The sequence below is a fragment of the Culex quinquefasciatus genome, chromosome 1, assembly GCF_015732765.1.
Source record: "Culex quinquefasciatus strain JHB chromosome 1, VPISU_Cqui_1.0_pri_paternal, whole genome shotgun sequence".
Classification (NCBI taxonomy): domain Eukaryota; kingdom Metazoa; phylum Arthropoda; class Insecta; order Diptera; family Culicidae; genus Culex; species Culex quinquefasciatus.
The window spans coordinates 35780367-35801641 of record NC_051861.1 but is presented as its reverse complement, the minus strand read 5'-3'; the positions used below and the strand labels follow the sequence as shown (position 1 = coordinate 35801641).

At 33.9% G+C, this 21275-nt stretch overlaps 1 protein-coding gene across 1 annotated transcript in view; it reads left to right on the top strand.

Annotated features, from left to right (window-relative positions):
- Positions 1 to 18788, top strand: part of LOC6046417 (tubulin polyglutamylase TTLL5) — a 116779-nt gene extending 97991 nt beyond the window's left edge. The window contains exons 3-6 of the mRNA XM_038249491.1: positions 7744 to 7824; positions 7892 to 8785; positions 13032 to 13245; positions 13309 to 18788. Of these exons, the coding sequence (XP_038105419.1) occupies positions 7744 to 7824; positions 7892 to 8785; positions 13032 to 13245; positions 13309 to 15201 (3082 nt within the window). The 3' untranslated portion in view covers positions 15202 to 18788. The remainder of the gene's footprint in view (positions 1 to 7743; positions 7825 to 7891; positions 8786 to 13031; positions 13246 to 13308) is intronic.
- The last annotated feature ends 2487 nt before the right edge of the window (positions 18789 to 21275 follow it).

The window sequence follows — 21275 nt, the reverse complement described above, 5'->3', positions numbered from 1 at the left end:
GCAAACTTATTATGAAAAATGGCTTTTTTCAAAAATTAAAATTGACGAAAAAGTCCAATTTTTGAGAGAATTGCTCAATTTGAAAACTAAAATATCACGAAAAAGCGCAAGTCAAATTATATTAACATTTAAAACGCTGAAATAATCTCTGGGAGAGTTTTGTTTAAACTCGAAATATCTTCATTTGAACATTTCTAAGTTTGAAAGGAAAAGTGTATGGGACCAATCTATCAAAATTTTAAAAAATTGTTAAACTACATGTTTTTCCACGTAATTTTGACCGCTTAATCTGAACCTGCCATCAAAATTGATCCTATGTGTCAAATATATATAGTTTATATGGGTTATTTACACAGAACTTGGATTGGCATGACCAAATTTTTCCCAGAAAAGATAAGAAAATGCACAAATATTTTTGGGAAACATTTTTTCTCCTTATTTGTCAAAAGTTAACTCGAAAAATTGTACCAGCTTTATAGAGCATTTCTGTACAAAGAAAGAAATTGATGGTAAAATTCATAAGGAAATGGTGACAGATTTTGAGTCATGAAAAATATGTAATATTACAACAGAAACTGGTGATTTTTCATCAGGTTCACTGAGGAAAGGCTATAAAATCACTCGAAAAATGAAATTCTCAATTAGACCTTCTAGACTTTGCAAATGTCTGCAAAAGCAAAATTGTTACTCGACTATCTCGAGACTGGCTGAACCGTAAGTCGCTATAAAAAATTGTGCAGTTTTGTAAGTACTTCAAAAGTTATGCTAAAAACGATTTTGACTAAAGTTCGGAAGATTGTAAAAGGGTGGTTTTGTAAGACACCCCGCAATGTTACATTAAAACATCTTTCTAACGAGTTCAAAACATTGAAGATCTGACAACCCTATCAAAAGTTATAAGCACTTAAGTGTTATTTATGTACTTTTTGGAGGTCGGATCTCAGATACATTGATGAAAACATTGTCCGGATCTATTATGCGACCTATCTTTGGATAGGCAATTAAAAAACCTTTCCAACGAGCACGAATTAGATTGAAGATCTGACTACCCAATCTGATGGTATGAATAATGAGTCAAATTGATTAAACGCTGAAAATTCGGCTTTTGTGTATCTATTTTGGATATCACCCTTTAAATGTGAGGAAGGCACCAATCAACCAAGGGTGGATTAAGTAACGTTTTTTTTTAGTTAAATCACTCAAAACGAAAATTTTATTTTACCAATCAAAATCTTCCGAAATTCAGTTTTTTAATGTTTAAAAAAATATTTTTGTAATTAAAAATGTGCCATTTTGATCTACAAGATTGGAAAATCTCCACTGATTTTGCTACCATTTTCACCAAGGTTCAACCCCAATGACGCCAACTTTGATTGAATATTGAACATCCAAACTTTTTTTTTGCGATATTCATACAGAGTCAAAAATTTAAAACCGGTTCGATGGGTTCCCCGGCATGGCTTTGGCTCAAATTTCGAACAACGAGCTATTTTTGCAAGCCACATTGATCACCAAATGATCAAAACAACACGTGTTTTATTTTTGTCAAAAGGAACACCTTATTATGACACCATCGTAATTTCCAGACTGTTTCTGAACGTATTGAATAAAAAAAATGGCATTTGGTTTACTTTTTTTAAATTTTCACATTAAATTTGAGAATTCTTAGCAACGATCTTTCCAAGTGCATGTTTAGCAAATATTCAAAATTAAATGTTCAAACTTGTTTTGAGATTTCTTAATTGTAATGATTTTGATTGACTTACGGTCAAAAACTGCTTTTTTTTACTAAAAAAGTCTCTCAAAATAAACTACCATGAAAAAAAACACAAACTTGGTTTATTTAGTCTTCAAATTTCCTATTTTGAGCTAAATTCCCTGACATTTTATCCTTTGTTTTGCCATCCGCCCTAAAATAGGTTCAAACTGCCAAACACAAGCATCCATCAAAAAAACACAGCAAAACTTGATTTAAGCCAGCCAGACAATCTGTCTCGAAAGTATTTCCATCAACGAAAAAGCAAGAAAAAACGACACCAGGAACCGCGGGCTCCGGATCGGGATCGGATGCTTGTTGCTGAATGCTTCCGTTCCGTTTATTTTCGTTTTTTTCCTCTTTCAATTTCTGCACCCAAAATAGCAATCACGTGGAATGCCGGCCGCAACCTCATCTGCCTTTTCCTCTCCATTTATCCCGGGCCCAAAGTGGGGTGTAACTTCGTCAAGTGCATTTTTCGCGACTGATTTCGGGCGGAAAAAGAAAAAGTACGAAAAAAAGAACTCTTAGTCACGAAGCATTTTGGTTTCTGGTGTATGGATGAGTGAAAAATCAGCCGGAAAAATCAAACTGGAAGGAGGAAAAATGCACTTTTTCCCTACAATGTATGAGCTTGGGAAAGGGAAATGCACTTTGTTGCACACGCAAGGACTCATGTGAAGTTTGGAGTGAGTGCAAATTGCAAAGTTAAGGTTGTAAATCTGACGCCATGCATCGTGTCTAAATTAATGCAGTAGAATGGCAGCGCTTTGGTTGTGATTTACGCTAAAAGCTTGTTTGGTTTTGTCGTCTGACTTAGTTACGACATGCACTGCGGCTAGAACGCATGCACATTGGTGCATTGACGATATACGATGTGACGTTGCAGCTGATATCTGCCTTATGGAAGTTTTGATGTCGATACACATGGTTCAGGCATGAATCCAACTACACGGTTTGATTGAATAGGGTACAGCGATGGAATTATCTCAATCTTCATTCGAACGTCACTGACGAAGTTGGTACCTTCAACTTTCAAAGAAACATCAATAATTGGATGGTTTTTTGACGAAAGAATCTGTTTTTAATTATTTTCAAATTGTTTACAAACATTGTTCGTGTTCGTGAAAATATATGAAATATATCCTGAAGATTTCTCGATTGTAATATTACATCGTAATTTGTCGATGGTAAAAAAATCAAAATTTAAAAAATTTCATAGATTTCAAAACCTTTAAAAATTTTAAAAATTTCAAAAATTTTAAAAATTTAAAAAATTTAAAAAATTTTAAAAATTTAAAAAATTTAAAAAATTTAAAAAATATTTCGAAAATTTTAAAAATTTCAAAAATTTCAAAAATTTCAAAAATTTCAAAAATTTCAAAAATTTCAAAAATTTCAAAAATTTCAAAAATTTCAAAAATTTCAAAAATTTCAAAAATTTCAAAATTTCAAAATTTCAAAATTTCAAAATTTCAAAAATTCAAAATTTTAAAATTTCAAAATTTCAAAATTTTACAAATTTCAAGAAATTCAAAAATTTCAAAAATTTCAAAAATTTCAAAAATTTCAAAAATTTCAAAAATTTCAAAAATTTCAAAAATTTCAAAAATTTCAAAAATTTCAAAAATTTCAAAAATTTCAAAAATTTCAAAAATTTCAAAATATTAAAAAGTTTTAAAAATTTCAAAAATCTTTAAATTTTTAATTTTTTTTTTCATTTTTTTTAATTTCAATGATTTAAAAAAATTTAAAAAAATCATGAATATTTAAAAATGACTTTTTTCATTTTATTTTTTTAAATTACAAAAATAGAAAAAATATAAAAAAAAAACCAAAGCAATCCACTTTAGCGACCCCCGGGTCTTTTGTGGTCTCTATTGCAAGTTTCTGCTCATTTCTATGCGTCCGAAGGTTATTTGTGGTGAGTCACCCAAAACCTCTTTTACGCAAATGGACCGACGTTTTACTTCCCCATCCGATAGAAGGCCAAATTTTTTTTCTATGTTTTCAAAATTTTAAAAATTTCATAGATTTCATAAATTTAAAAAAATTAATAAATTTCATAAATTTAATAAATTTCATAAATTTCATAGATTTAATAAATTTCATAAATTTAATAAATTTCATAAATTTAATAAATTTCATAAATTTCATAAATTTTATAAATTTCATCAATTTCATAAATTTCATAAATTTCATAAATTTCATAAATTTCATAAATTTCATAAATTTCATAAATTTCATAAATTTCATAAATTTCATAAATTTCATAAATTTCATAAATTTCATAAATTTCATAAATTTCATAAATTTCATAAATTTCATAAATTTCATAAATTTCATAAATTTCATAAATTTCATAAATTTCATAAATTTCATAAATTTCATAAATTTCATAAATTTCATAAATTTCATAAATTTCATAAATTTCATAAATTTCATAAATTTCATAAATTTCATAAATTTCATAAATTTCATAAATTTCATAAATTTCATAAATTTCATAAATTTCATAAATTTCATAAATTTCATAAATTTCATAAATTTCATAAATTTCATAAATTTCATAAATTTCATAAATTTCATAAATTTCATAAATTTCATAAATTTCATAAATTTCATAAATTTCATAAATTTCATAAATTTCATAAATTTCATAAATTTCATAAATTGCATAAATTTCATAAATTTCATAAATTTCATAAATTTCATAAATTTCATAAATTTCATAAATTTCATAAATTTCATAAATTTCATAAATTTCATAAATTTCATAAATTTCATAAATTTCATAAATTTCATAAATTTCATAAATTTCATAAATTTCATAAATTTCATAAATTTCATAAATTTCATAAATTTCATAAATTTAATAAATTTCATAAATTTTATAAATTTCATCAATTTCATAAATTTCATAAATTTCATAAATTTCATAAATTTCATAAATTTCATAAATTTCATAAATTTCATAAATTTCATAAATTTCATAAATTTCATAAATTTCATAAATTTCATAAATTTCATAAATTTCATAAATTTCATAAATTTCATAAATTTTATAAATTTCATTAATTTCATAAATTTCATAAATTTCATAAATTTCATAAATTTCATAAATTTCATAAATTTCATAAATTTCATAAATTTCATAAATTTCATAAATTTCATAAATTTCATAAATTTCATAAATTTCATAAATTTCATAAATTTCATAAATTTCATAAATTTCATAAATTTCATAAATTTCATAAATTTCATAAATTTCATAAATTTCATAAATTTCATAAATTTCATAAATTTCATAAATTTCATAAATTTCATAAATTTCATAAATTTCATAAATTTCATAAATTTCATAAATTTCATAAATTTCATAAATTTCATAAATTTCATAAATTTCATAAATTTCATAAATTTCATAAATTTCATAAATTTCATAAATTTCATAAATTTCACAATTTTCATAAATTTCATTAATTTCATTAATTTCATAAATTTCATAAATTCCATAAATTTCATAAATTTCAAAAATTTCAAAAATTTCAAAAATTTCAAAAATTTCAAAAAATTCAAAAATTTCAAAATTTCAAAATTTCAAAAATTTCAAAATTTCAAAATTTCAAAATTTAAAAATTTCAAAATTTCAAAATTTCAAAATTTCAAAATTTCAAAATTTCAAAATTTCAAAATTTCAAAATTTCAAAATTTTAAAATTTCAAAAATTTAAAATTTCAAAAATTTTAAAAATTTCAAAAATTTTAAAAATTTTAAAAATTTTAAAAATTTCAAAAATTCCAAAAATTTCAAAAATTTTAAAAATTTTAAAAGTTTTAAAAATTTCAAAAATTTCAAAAATTTCAAAATTTCATAAATTTCATAAATTTCAATAATTTCATAAATGTCATTAATTTCATTAATTTCATTAATTTCATTAATTTCATTAATTTCATTAATTTCATTAATTTCATTAATTTCATTAATTTCATTAATTTCATTAATTTCATTAATTTCATTAATTTCATTAATTTCATTAATTTCATTAATTTCATTAATTTCATTAATTTCATTAATTTCATTAATTTCATTTATTTCATTAATTTCATGAATTTCCTAAATTTCATAAATTTTAATTTGTAATTTGTCGATGGTCGTAATCGTACTTTCGAGAAATCTCGATCGTGAGTCGAGAAATTACGATCGAATGCAATAATCACCACGCTAATAATATTTTTTAAGATAGTAAGGTCGTTGCAAATATTTTCTCAAATTTTATGTTGCTTCCCGCCCCCCTCCTTCAATATTAGATCGGAATATCAATGGGGTAAAACATAATTGTTTTTCAAAAAAACAAAACAAAATGTCAATGAAATTAAAAGTTAAATCAACTAGAAACAATTTAAAAAGTATTTTCCAGCATTGATTATCACTTTGAGTATGATTGAAATAGTTAAAAATAATTTGAAGTTTTTTAATATTTCGATGTACAGTATCACAAAATTTTTTTTTGTTAAAACATAGATTTTTTCAAAACTAATTTTTAAAACAACTGTACTGATGTATTATGCATTTTGAAACACTTTTTCCAATGAAATGTCAATGTCATGCTAAGTAATTTTAATTTATCATTTTTTTCCTCTCCCCTCCTCCCCTTGACTATGCCCTAAAAGGGACATAAACAAAAACTGTAAAATTTTTGTAGCGGCCTAAAAATCCCTTAAAATAAAATAAAACAACAAGAAAAAAAGTTTTATTTAGCCATTCTTGGGGGCGGATGTAATGAATGTAATGGAAATTCAATGTTTTAAAGGTTTTTGCCTAAATCCTCAATACCGACTTTGATTGGCTTAAGTCTTTTTTGCAAAATGAAAAATACGCATTATACACGTACGGAATGGCATGCAACCATACTGACCATGGGGAAAAAGTGTACAAAGTATCTCAAGAAGCAGTTTGCAACAAATTTTGAAAAGTTTTTCATGTTAGTTAACTATAATTAGGAAAACATTGACAAATAGCTTTATTCTTATACTCTCAAAGTGTCATATTTTTTTTTTCATTGAAAATGAGTTCGAATCGGACTGCATCATCCGATACATTGGACAATTATACCATCAAAATAGTTTAAATTAGCATTTAAGTTACAAGTTTAAAAATTTTATTGATACAGAATTCAAAAATATCTTCATTTATAGTAAATTTGGAAAAATAATGAATCTTGCTTAAAAATTAGTTTTGGTGACCACACATTTTTATATTGTTGTAAAAATATTAATTTCTAATGAAGTTTAATCAAATTTGGGACTTCTGATTTTCTTAATCTAACATTTGCATACGTTTTATAAAAAAAGATAAACTTAGTCAAACAAATACATAAATGTATTTTTTTTTTCGAATAAAACATCAAAAGATATGTTACTAATGATCAATTTGACTTTATTGATTCAATGTTCAATTTGAATTAATAAAATTTTTAAAATATCAATTTTCAGCAACACTTTTTTTTAAAGCACTACTCAATAACACTTTTTTCTTTTTTTAATTTCAATCATTTTTTTAAAGTTTTTTTTTTGTTTTTTGTTAGTTTTAGTTTTTTTTTGAATAAACCAAAAACAGTAATCAAATTTGAATACATTTCAACCAAAGCAATATCTGAAAAAAATGTGAGGATTTGTGTGGGATTTGTATCCTTTCGATTTATTGAGAACGTTATTTACTGAATTTTGCTTTCTTTCAAACAACAAAAAATAATCGGAAATCGTTCAGAAAATTCTTTCCCAAAATACAGGTTTTTGAAGATTCACATGCCCATTTTGTATGACCAGCACTCACATTTGTAGAGAGCGTTGCATGGAAAAACTAATGTTGCAAAATGATTTCTGTTGACATCGGGAATGCAGGACCAAAGCTTTGCAAAAAAGTGGAGAATTAGTTAGAAGACTAATATATATATTAATGTTTCATTCTTTCTTGTCTCGTTCCAGGCGCAAGCTAAACGGCTTCTCCAGCTTGGACCTGTTTATTATGCCTATACTGGACAAATCCCGACTAAATCATCCGCTGAAGTAAGTCCCACTTCCCCTCTCTACGAGCAAATCTTTACAATAAAAACTACTCGTTCCTTTCTCACAGTGCCAAAAAGCCCCCGCCAGCGATCCCAAACCCGTGGGTAACGGGTGGCCCCCCGGGCGGCAAGGATGCCGTGCTGGTGTTCCGGACGGTTGCCCTCTCGCCGGTCAGCGGCAATGGGGGCGCCGACTCCGGTGGTGACTCCCCGGTGGCGGGCAGTTCCAACTCCAGCAGCAGCTCGACGACGACCAAAGATCCTACCGTAACCTCTAGTGATAAGTTAGCCAACAGTTCGAAGGTACCCGCATCACTGCCCAGCAAAAACTTTAACGTTCAACGAAAATCGGATAGTATTAGTAGCGCAACTAGCAATAGCAACGACGACGACGAGGATGACGATGACGATGTTGACGGAGATTCCGACGGTGACGAGGAGGACGGCGAGGGTGAGGCAGAGGGGGAAGAGGACGACGAGGATGGAGACGAGGCTGGGACTTCGCAGGACGAAGCGGCCGGGGCGACGGCGACCAGTGGCAGCAAGTCCAAGAAGCGACAGCTCGAGTCTTCTTCGTCGTCCAGTTCGTTGAGCAACGCCTCGTTGGCCAGTCGGGACGGGGACGAACCCGAGGTGGACCTGCCGACGTCCAAGTCGGAACCGATGCTGGCGACCAGCGCCGGTGTAGAGAAGAAGAAGAGTTCCGGTGGTAGTCAGGAGAACAAGGAGAACCGAGGGGACAGTGGACTGCCGAAGACGGAAATGCCGGCGGCTCAGCTGAACATCTACTACAAGTTTATCAACACGGAGACGCGATTGCTGCGGAAGATCCTGAACGCGCACGGAATGGGCGAAAGTGGGTCCGACAGCAACGACTTTAATCTGCTGTGGACGGGGATTCACCTGAAGCCGGACATTCTGCGGAACCTGGCGCCGTACCAGCGAGTTAATCATTTTCCGAGGTAATTCCGACATTTATAATTGCATTATGTATGAAATCTAGAGTGATTTTTAAAAATAACCTGTGAGTCATGGGTTTTCTATGCAGATAGAACTTTGTGAAATTTTAATCCTTGAAATCAGTTTTACTTCTCTTCAATCTTTTTATTTAAAAATGTTTTTATTTATAAACATTGTCCGAATTTCCTACAAACCATTCAATTTATTATGAATTCTTGGATCTGGAACTTTGTTATTTTTTAAACAAAATTCATAAAGTACGACATGAAAAAAAAAAAAAGAAAACTAGTTGGATAGCGACAAACATTGGATGGTCATTGTCCATGGGATTTTTCAGGACAGGAAGTGTTGATGTTGAACGTTTGTAATAGTACAAGGGGAATTCTCCCTTTCTCTCCCCTCCCATGGCTTTTTTTTATTTTTCTGAACCTTTCAAAAAAAAAATCGTGAATGAACAATCATGGACACTTTTTTTAAGTCGAAAAAGTGGAATTTTTCAGCTAAAACCAAACTTTCAGTGACTATATATTGAAAACGGTGCAAATTATCACAAAATCTGTAGAGTACTTTACGAAACTTTATTTTTCCGTGTAACTTTTTTTGTGAATAGTCCCCATCATTACCTACAACTTTACACAAGATCCTCTGTAATTATTAAGTCAAATGTAATTACAAAAGCCGACTCGATCCTAACCAGGTCCCAGTACGGAAAAGGACCTAATAAAAATAATTTTATGAACAAAAATACCTACAACTTTGCCGAAGAAACCAAATCGATCGGAAAATTTCTTCAAAAGTTACAGATTTTCGAATATTTACGCACCATTTTTGTATGAACAGTGGCCGGAATTGTATGGAGACTTTTATGGATGAACCAATGACACGAAATGGCTTCTGTAGTTACAGGAAAGTTTGAGCCAAATAATAATATACATAAAAATAAAATGGCCGAAATCAGCCCATTTTGTTAGGAATAGCTCCCATGATTTTTCGCCACAATTTTGAAGAGAGGGGAGGATATTCGCCTTTTTTTCAATGGAGGGCAGAGCAGTTAACCTCATTACCGGATTTAGGTGAAATTTTACTACATTCGGTAGTTTTCAGTAGTTCAGCGGTTGAAAAATCGATAAAATTTACCGATTTTTGTAAGAAAACTAAGTGTGCATTAGGGTGACTCGATTCTCTAGGCAAAAATAAGTAACTGTGTCAATTTTGAGCCAAGTTGATTAAGGGTTAAGGGTAGCTTTTTATCGTTAAATTTTGCATGAAATTAAAAAAAAACTATGAAGTAGTTCTCTACGGAATCGGTCTTTTTTCTTTAATTTTAATTTTTGTATTTTTTAATCCGGCTGAAACTTTTTTGGTGCCTTCGGTATGCCCAAAGAAGCCATTTTGCATCATTAGCTTGTCCATATAATTTTCCATACAAATTTGGCAGCTGTCCATACAAAAATGATATGTGTAAATTCAAAAATCTGTATCTTTTGAAGGAATTTTTTGATCGATTTGGTGTCTTCGGCAAAGTTGTAGGTATGGATATGGACTACACTGAAAAAAAAATATTTTTTGGTGATTTTTTATTTAACTTTTTGTCACTAAAACTTGATTTGCGAAAAAACATTATTTTTAATTTTTTTTTATTTTTTGATATGTTTTAGAGGACATCAAATGCCAACTTTTCAGAAATTTCCAGAATGGGCAAAAAATCTTTGACCGAGTTATGATTTTTTGAATCAATACAGATTTTTTCAATAAATCGAAATATTGGTCGCAAAATTTTTTCAACTTCATTTTTCGATGTAAAATCGAATTTTTGATAAAGTGCACCGTTTTCAAGTTATAACCATTTTTAGGTAACTTTTTTGAAAATAGTCGCAGTTTTTCATTTTTTTAAATTAGTGCCCATGTTTGTCCACCTTTGAAAAAAATATTTTAAATCGGACCATTAGTTGCTGATATATCGACATTAGAAAATGGTGGGTTGTTTGGGTGAGACTTAGAAAACATCAATTTTCCTGTTTTTTAACCTTTGCATGGCAATATCTCAGAAACTATGGGTCGTGTTAACAAAGTTCAATAAATCAAAATATAGAGAATTTTCTCAGCTTCTCAAAAATATTTTTTTCAAAGGTGGGCAAACATGGGCACTAATTTTAAAAAATGAAAAACTGCGACTATTTTCAAAAAAGTTACCTAAAAATGATTATAATTTGAAAACGGTGCACTTTATCAAAAATTCACTAAAGCACTTTTTGATTGCAAATTCGATTTTACATCGAAAAATGAAGTTGAAAAATTTTTGCGACCAATATTTCGATTTTTTGAAAAAATCTGTATTGATTCAAAAAATCATAACTCGGTCAAAGATTTTTTGCTCGTTCTGGAAATTTCTGAAAAGTTGGCATTTGATGTCCTCTAAAACATATCAAAAAATAAAAAAAAAATTAAAAATAGTGTTTTTTTGCAAATCAAGTTTTAGTGACAAAAAGTTAAATAAAAAATCACCAAAATTTTTTTACCGTGTATAGATTTTTTTTCAGTGTATTCCATATCCATACCTACAACTTTGCCGAAGACACCAAATCGATCAAAAAATCCTTCAAAAGATACAGATTTTTGAATTTTCACTTATCATTTTAGTATGGGCAGCTGCCAAATTTGTATGGAAAATTATATGGACAAGCTAATGATGCAAAATGGCTTCTTTGGGCATACCGAAGGCACCAAAAAAGTTTCAGCCGGATTAAAAAATACAGAAAAAATCGAATGACCGAAATCTCAGAGAATTGCTTTATGGGTAAAAGCAAAAAATTAAAAATCCACCAAAAGGTGGCGTTTTATACGTCAGATCATTGTCAAATGTCAATGTTCTTTTGTACAATTTTATGACAAACAACTTTGTCCAAGATTGCAAAACGATCCGATTTAACCCTGACCCTGAGGTTTTTTTCACCAACTTTAACGATAAAAAAGCGACCCTTAAGGGGAAACTGTGATTTCACAACCACTTCAGCATTACTGTGGAAGAATTTTGTTCGATGTTCTAAACCATGTGAAAAAGTCTAAAAAATCTCAAAATTGTTCGAAAATATCAAATTTCTAAAAAAAAATTTTGATCGTGGGGCAAAATGCACCACAACATGGGGCGAAATGCACCGGATAAAGGTAGTTTTCACTAGTCACCACTAGATGACATCGCTGTTTTTACAAAGGAGCTTCACAGCGGTGCATTTTGCCCCGACTACGCTTTTTGTAGAAAAGTTAATTAAAAATGCATTTTTTGATGTTTTTGGACTCATCTAACCACATAATAATGAAGATAATGGCAAAAACTATATACCTCAACACTTTCAATATCAATTAATGCTTTTTATATTGTCCTAAAATCATAATGAAAGTTCAATGAAAATTAGATGCAAACACAACATTTTAATGTTTTTCAAATTACTTAACCCTCTACAACCTAACCCCGCCTTTAGACGGGCTTCGATCTAAAAAATCGCCAAAAATCAATTTTCCAACCGATTTTTGATCTTTAAAAAGCATTGGAAAGAAGAACTCTAAAAATTTTTGAAAATTTCAGGGTTGGAATTTTAACTTGTTTTATGTGACTTTGCCAATGTTTTTAAAAATGTCATTTTTTAGGGGTCAAATTTGGCTGTGTTTTTTACTAACATTTCCTATATTTTCAGTAAAAAGAAGTATGCAGTAATTTTTGCCTCTTCGCATTTTTTTGCAATTTAAATGATGATGGTGCTATTCCATAGGAGAAAATGTGAAAAACATGCAAACAATTTAAAAAAGTAACTGTAAAAACGTGAAAAAATTAGATAGGCAAAATGTAATTATATTAGGTGGTAGAATAGGATAGGCAAATTAAAATACTAAAAATAAAACAAGAAAAAGATAAAACAAGAGAAGTAAAGTTTTTCGTAGAACAAAAGTTGCTCAAAATGACCTCCTGAACACGGGAAAAATAAATAATTTCGAAAAAAAATTGGGCAGTAGAGGGTAAAGCTGATTTTATACAACGAAGCTCAAATTTTTCCAGCATGGTTTAGCAATATTAAGCTTCCAATTTCTATGATTTTTTTCCCGGACAATTCTTCCAAATACCGAGAAAAGCAGGGGGTGCATTTTGCCCCGGGGTTGCCTATTCCCCCCTCTCCCCCTATATCTCTGTACCTATACAAATACAACAAAATTTCACGTTAAATCAAACATGATTCTTCTCTGCCCTTCCCACAGATCCTACGAGCTGACGCGCAAGGACCGCCTGTACAAGAACATCGAGCGCATGCAGCACTTGCGCGGCCACAAGCACTTTGACATCGTGCCGCAGTCGTTTCTGCTGCCGCAGGACTACAAGGAGCTGATCGCGGCGCACAACAAGTGCCGCGGGCCGTGGATCGTGAAGCCGGTGGCCTCGAGCCGGGGCCGCGGGATCTTTATTGTGAATTCGGTGGGTGTAAAAGTGTTTGAGCTTTTTGTTTTAGAGGTGTATGATTGAGTGGTTTCGTTTTAGCCGGATCAGATCGCGTCGTACGAGCAGGTCGTGGTGGCCAAGTACATTACGGATCCGCTGTGTATTGACGGGCACAAGTGCGACATTCGGTTGTACGTGGCGGTGACGTCGTTTGATCCGCTGATCATCTACATGTACGAGGAGGGACTGGTAAGGCTGGCTACGGTAAAGTATGATCGTACGGCGGAGAATTTGTGGAATCCGTGCATGCACTTGTGCAACTACAGTATCAACAAGTATCACACGGATTATATCAAGTCGAACAATGCGGGGGACGAGGACGTGGGTCACAAGTGGACGTTGAGTGCGTTGTTGCGGCATTTGAGGAGCCAGGGTTGTAATACGGAGCAGTTGATGTTGAACATTGAGGATCTGATTATTAAGGCGATCTTTTCGTGTACGCAGCCGATCGTATCGGCCTGTCGGATGTTTGTTCCACATGTGGGGAATTGCTTTGAGCTGTATGGGTTTGATATTTTGATTGACGATACGTTGAAGCCGTGGCTGTTGGAGATTAATTTGTCGCCGTCGCTCGGTTGCGATACGCCGCTGGATACGAAGGTGAAGGCATGTCTGTTGACGGACTTGCTCACGATGGTTGGCATTCCGGCGATTAGTCCGCTACAGAAGGCTTGTTACGATAGTAAGGGACAGAAGATTCGGAATCTGTCGACGCCTTACAGGAGGGTTAACTCGGCGGACTTTGTGCACAGTTCTGGGGGTAAGAAGGAGGGACAACCTGGGGAACCGACGAAGAAGCTCCAGACGACGTTGAGTGCGTTGACGGCGGAAGAGTTGAAGATCGTGCGCTTCGCGCGATCCCAATACGAACGCCGCGGTGGTTTCGTACGAATCTTCCCCACGAGCGATAGCATGGCTCGGTACGCGTCCATCCTGGACCCGATCACCGGAATCCCCACGTCGGCCATCACGTCCGCCGGTAGCGGAACCTACCTGATGGTCATCCCGCACAACTACAATCAGATGCTGCACTCGCAGCTGTTCCCGGCGGGTAGCGAGACGGAGAATCGGATCGTGCACCGCATCCAGAAGTACGAACGTGCCCTCGAAAGCTCACTGCCCATCACGATCGGCCCCAAACACACCGCGCCCAAGTGCGTCGACGAAGCCAAACGTCTCCGCCTGCAAATCCGGAAGCTCATCGAAAACGGCCACGAACTGAGCATTCTCCAAGCACGACGCGCCTTCGGCCTCTATCTAGAATACATCCTCAAGCGACTCTCGTCCGAGCCCAAGCACAGCCACGAGGAACTCGTCATGAAGTTCCTGTACCGCGTCGGAGCCCACATGAAGACCCCGTTCTTCTTCCGCAACTTCGGCAACAAAGCCCTCGGCAAGGACCGCGGCGCCATGGTCGCCAAACAGCTCGGCGATTACCTCCATCTCTACAACAAGGAAACGGAAGCGTTCGTCGACACGTTCGACATGGTCGGCATGGTCCCGATCAAACTCTTCGACGAGTTCCTCATGCAAGCGGGCGAAACGGACGTCGAGTCCGTCCTAACCCTGCACACCAACCTCACCCAGGCGATGCCCTTCCTGTACAGCGGACTCTCGTCGAGCATCCCGCCAGCTCCGCCCATCCCCGTAGGCGCCCACGGCTTCCTGAAGGCCCTTCCCTGTATGGCGCCCGGCGGTGCCAACAAGGAACTCATCCGGCTCGACCCGTACTACAAAGGTCCGAGCGAACCGCGGATGGCGGGAAGAACAAGTCTTTCGACGGCGGCAGCGGCATCGTCCGGTGCTGGGATGAGGTCCGAACTGAGGATGATCGATCGGACGCGGTTGTCGCCGATGAAGAAGAAGCCGCCTGTTGGCGGGATGGTCAAGTCGTCGAGGGAGCGCGATCAGAGGTCTAATTGGTTGTACTAAGGGGCGAGAGGATTGAATGTGGTGCTTTGTTTTTTTTTGATATTTATTTTTGTTTTTGGTTTTCTTTAGATGTTGTGCATGCGAAAATTGTGTGTATAAAGTATTCGATATAAAACTCAAAGAAGCATACCGTAAATTTACAACATATCCTGTAACTTTACATGTCCGGGAAGAATCCCCAAAACCCAGAGTCTCGGCCCGAAACTTCAAACACGAACAAAAGCAGCGAACCGAAGATTGGCAATGACGTTTTGGAATTTTGACAGTTTGGAACGCATGAATTACCCCATTATCGGTTTCCCACATGGGTGATGTGGAAATTGTTGCACATGGTTGAAGTTGGGAATTTTGCAACTTATTTTAATTTATGCTAAATTTCAAAATTTAAACACGAATCTACAGCGAATCGATGTGAAAACTAAAGATACATTAAAGGCACAATGATTTGATGTGCAATCTTAATTAGAATCGCGATAAAAGAGGTTTAAATTGAAAAATAATAATAAAAAAAATTCTGGTCTGGAATTTAAAGAAATTTTGTCTGTTTTGGAAGACTTAATGTTGTTGCACAATGGTTATAGATTTTTTTACAAAAAAGTGAATTTTTCGGTTCGTCCACAAACAATCCCATGTTTGTAAACAAACGACGCCATATTGCCAATGTTGTTCGGTAGCTCATATCAGGAAATCGCCGGGGCCCTGCCAAAACCGAAGTTGCCGCGGCCGCTGTTGTGGAGGAAATGCGCTCGCTAACTGCTGAACTGTCATTTGGGCTCTATTTACAGCGATACAAAAGGCAATCAAACGTCAAAATTACCCCCTACCAGACGGCGCTGAAATTTGGGATGATATTTACATTATATCCTAAAGATAGCAAATTGGTTTGAAATTGATTTATTTTAAAATATTTGTTTGATGGCCGATTTAATCTGTTCATTATCTGATTACAGAATGTATAACCCCGATCACACGTGTTTTGACATGCAACTTGACATAATTGAATACTTTTGATTTTTTTTGCCTGGTTCCAGGATTCCCGGAGGCCTTGGCCAAAATAAGTAACTTATTAGGTATTTTTCATAAGTAAATGGTAAATGTAGGAATTTTTTCATGTCAAAAGTAGTTTTTTTCCTCTAAAACACCAGCTCACCGAAAAAAAAACTACCTTAACGCAACCTGGAACATCTCCGGTAAACCTGGACCATATTGTTCGTCCTTCCGTCAGTGTAAATTGGAAGAATTATGGATCTTTTGCGATCCACCCATCGAAGGATTTGAAGATTAAAAAAGCTACCTGTAAACCCGAGCGACTCACCTGGTCACTCCGGAACTGATTACCGGTGGCCACTTGGGGACCCTTCCTGATTTTGGAAAAAATACTTGTCATGTCACACGACTTCATGAAATTGAACGATATCATGGTTTATGTGCATGCCGAATTTTTCTGAGCCACACCGGAATCTGTTTCCGGTGGCCACTAGGGGACACTTTCTGATTTTGGAAAAAAAACCTGCCATGCGACATATCAAACTTCATGAAATTGAAAGATATGATCAACCCTGGCCATCATTTTCAAAAACAATCATCCATAAAAAGAGTAAAACAAATTCTTTATTAGTCAAAACTTGTAGCTAAATTTTTATCGAATATTTTATGCACAATAAGAGTGTGTTTAGATTTATTTTTGCTTACAATAAATTACAATAATTTAGTTTGATTTCTGTTCGTTTCTTGCTAACCAATATTTCCGAAAATAGTTTAAGCAAAACTTGTTGAGTAATTTTAGTTGCGAACTTAAAAAAAATAGTGACACTGAATTCACAAAACTTTCATCAAAACTAGTGCTATTTTAAGGACTAAACAATGCGAGCCGCAAGCTCGCCCGGAGGAAAATAAGTGATCAGTATTAATTTTCCCCACTACATTTAGTCAGTAAGAGAATGAAATAAATAGAATGATTTGAATATAAATAGGGATTCAGACACGACGAGAAGGGGAGAACACTTATTTTCTAGTCATTATTGCTAGCAATTTGAGCAAAGCGTACAATCTTGAATAAATAATGTCGGCAAAAATGTGATAAATTTTTCCCAAAGAATTGGCACAAATCTAAAATTTGAAGAAACAAAAGTCATTTCCAAATTTACAAGCAAAACATAAATCGCAAATTTGTTATCTGACCAAAATGATGGCAGAAAAAAAAACAACAAAGAAACAATCGTCACAAAAGTAGAAAGAAATAGTTGATAAAAATGCATAACAATATAAACTTAAATTTATGAAAAGAAATCGCAAAACACCATTTTCAAACTGTAGGCCAAAGATTTGGTTAAAATAAAAAGAAAAGCTGAAAGTTGTTACTCGGTAACGAATTCTAGTCACCAGAGGGTAGTAATTTTTACTTGCAAAACAAACTAAAAAAATCAAATCACAAGCACTTCCACCAAGGGCACGAAAATCATCACCAAATTTGAAGTTTCGAGGACTCAAATTAGTCCGGCAAACATGAAAAGTTCTCTTTCACTGTCCTAGTGTCCTGCCAGAAAGTGAGGTTGCAAAATATCTCGATAAATTTAATATAAACAAAAAAATGAATTAAAGATGCACGTTTTCCTGCTAATTCTAGCAGATATTTTGCTGAAAGTGATAGCCTAAGATTTACTACTGAAACTAACATTGATCGCGTTGCCGTCAGTTTTAAATTAGGAATATATACAAGAAAGAAAAAAATACAGAAATAAATACAATCCGATGCATATATTTTTGATAGCAGTTACAAATTTCAAAACCAACATAATCGCATACACATTGATCGTAACTATTTATTAAAATCCATTAGTTTTATTTTTATTGCTGAAGCTTTCCCTTAACAAAAAAGTTTCTCAATTTTGTACAGCAACCAGCATAGATATTGTCCAATTTTCTCTCGCAATACGATACACGCTTTTAAACATATATCAAAAATCGCATTCAGCACAAAATCAAGTTTGAAAAGATCAACTAAAAAAACACACACACACACCAAAAGCACAAAGCAATTACGAAACCGTTCACTTGTTACAGCCTTTGCCTAGTCAGAGTTGTTAGAAGCAGCAATTTTAACTAAAAAAAAAGAAGAGAAATTAAAAAATATATACAAAACGCTTTTAAAATCATCCAATTGACAGCAAACACGAACAAACAAAAAACGAGCTAACAGATTTTGAAACGTTTCCTGGTTAATCTTGCATCAACTATTAAACAGAACGAAGAAACACAAAACAGTTCAATTTTACCACCTCCCTACAGTGAAGAACGAAAAAAGATCCCCCAAAAAGTTTAAAACAGTTACTCGCCACCCCCCTTCCCTCTTTGCTACTGTTACAAACAATACTCTTACATGATACCAACTACAACCCTCTCTTAAAAACTATGTACTATTAATTACTTATACTCTTTGCTTGGAGAGATACTCTTCAGATGATGGTGGTGCGTTATTTGAGCGTAAAACGTGGAGTACGGGACAAATGGCGCGGTACTTACGGAAGAGGGCGGAGCGCTCGATTTAAAAGTGAATATCAATTTCAATAAAATTTACATACAAATAAGTGTTGTGGAGCAATAGCATTTGAAAAATATCACAATCCTTTTAAAAAAAATATGAGTGAGGTCTTAGATGGTGTCATTCACTCTTGGGGCAATTACTATCAATGATGGTTCTGGATATAGCGACAAATCAAAATCAAATTATTCGCTCTACAGCTGACTTGGTGTTCTCGATTGCGAGATTCCTACTCGAAGCAATTGGACACTTTGCTTCGAGTAGGAATCTCGCAATCGAGAACACCAAGTCAGCTGTAGAGCGAATAATTTGGCTTGATTGTTGAGGCAATTGCAAACCTCTAATTACACCTTAGCTTCCATCCACCCCAGGATTCGAACTGACGACCTTTGGATTGTGAGTCCAACTGCCTAACCAGCGACTCCACCGAGGCAGGACCCAGGGAGACGACTCCTACACCAGGACTGAGTTAACGATCCAACCTTTCGGATTAAACCGGGACCAACATTTACTTCCCCGTCCGAAGGAAGGCTTGGTCAGGCAAATCTCGTCTCGAAAAATGCCACCGGGACCGCCTGGGATCGAACCCAGGCCAACTGGGTGAGAGGCAAAAGGTATACCCATATTGCGGCAAAATTGTTAATTCCACTAAAAAGATGATTTCCAATCACTCCCGAAAGTTTCATGAAGATATTTCATGATTCAAGTGAGTAACAGACGATTTAAGTTTGAAATTTTGCTATGAGCAAAGCTAACTGTCAAACTTTGTGAGCGTTTTTCTCTAAACACAGAGTTGATTTACGGGTGCCACGATATCTCGAGATGGGATGGACCGAATTAGCTGAAATTTGAGATGAAGACTCTCAAGACATAACTCGTGTGCATGACGAAGCCCGATGTTAAAATTTTGCTTTTTAAAAAATACAAAAATCAAAAACTGACGATTTTTAATATGAAAAACTTAAAAATATTTTTAACTTTTTTTAAAATAAACTTTTTGAAAATCGGCCTTCCTCATGCACACGGAACGGGTTTAACGAGTCTTCACCCAAATTTTGAGCCGATTTGGTCAAAGCAGTGATGAGATATCGTGGCACCCGTTTTTCGAAACTGCTAACTTCAAATATCCATACAGCAATTCCATTTGAAAAGAGCCTAAACCGAAAAAAAAGTTCTCCAATCGGGCTCAAAATTTTTCTGGGGGTTCCTCGGTCAAAATAATTAGACCCGTATTTTTTTGTTTGGCCATTAGGGTGACCTACATCTTGCTAGGGTGGTTCGAAAAATGGCAATTTTCGTCATTTTTCGCAAAAATCACTTTTTTTCGAAAAATCATATCTCCGCGCCATTTCATCCGATTTTAGCTGTCTTAGACGCAAAAGAAAGGTGATGAGTTTGGCTATTTGAAAAAAAAATAGTACGAAGTTCCAAAAATCTAGCTTAACTATTGAAAAAGTCGTATGAAAACTTAAAATGGCGTTTTGACCGTGTCTGGACCAAATAGCCTATGCCTGAAAACTGTCTGGGTACCAAAAGTTGCGTCTTTCAATTACGAAAATTTTGATACCCAGACATGTATAGGTCATCGCTAAAATTTTTAAGTTATCGCAGTTTTAGTGAAAAAAGTTGATTTTTTTTTTTCGTCATTTTCCTGTTTTTGCGCGCGGCGCGTCAAAAAACGTAGTTTTTATTTTCAAAAAATCATATCTCGGAAACGTACGGTTCGACATCGCCTTTTTTTTTAAATGTGATGTGAAATTTTCCGAGGAATCCGATAAAAATATTTTCAGACATAGGCTTTTTGGTCCAGACATGGTCAAAACGCCATTTTAAGTTTTCATACGACTTTTTCAATAGTTAAGCTAGATTTTTGGAACTTCGTACTATTTTTTTCAAATAGCCAAACTCATCACCTTTCTTTTGCGTCTAAGACAGCTAAAATCGGATGAAATGGCGCGGAGATATGATTTTTTGAAAAAAGTGGTTTTTGCGAAAAATGACGAAAATTGCCATTTTTCGAACCACCCTAGCAAGATGTAGGTCACCCTAATGGCCAAACAAAAAAAAATACGGGTCTAATTATTTTGGCCTAGGAACCCTCAGAAAAAATTTGAGCCCGATCGGAGAACTTTTTTTTCGGTTTAGGCTCTTTTCAAATGGAATTGCTGTATATCTCGGCAACAATACAACCAAATGTCTTCAAATTTGTTTTGTTAATAGATGAAAATGTATATTTTAATGCCCTGAAAACGGATATTTGAAAAAGTTTTAGTGTTTGCTTAAACCAACCTCTGACATATTTGCCGATTTACATGTATTAAACCCCTTGCAGCATTACAACTGGCATTAAATCGCCATTTAAGACCTTGAAAATGTGCTTCAAAGCATTAGATGTTTATCAACGAAGTAACCCATCGATACGGAAAACATTTCAGCCTGGCACGTTTTTTCTTTTTTTTTATTCAGATTTTCTTTTCCATGTACATTCATTCAGAAAAAATTTATTGACTGTCCAATCACAATCGATGACTTT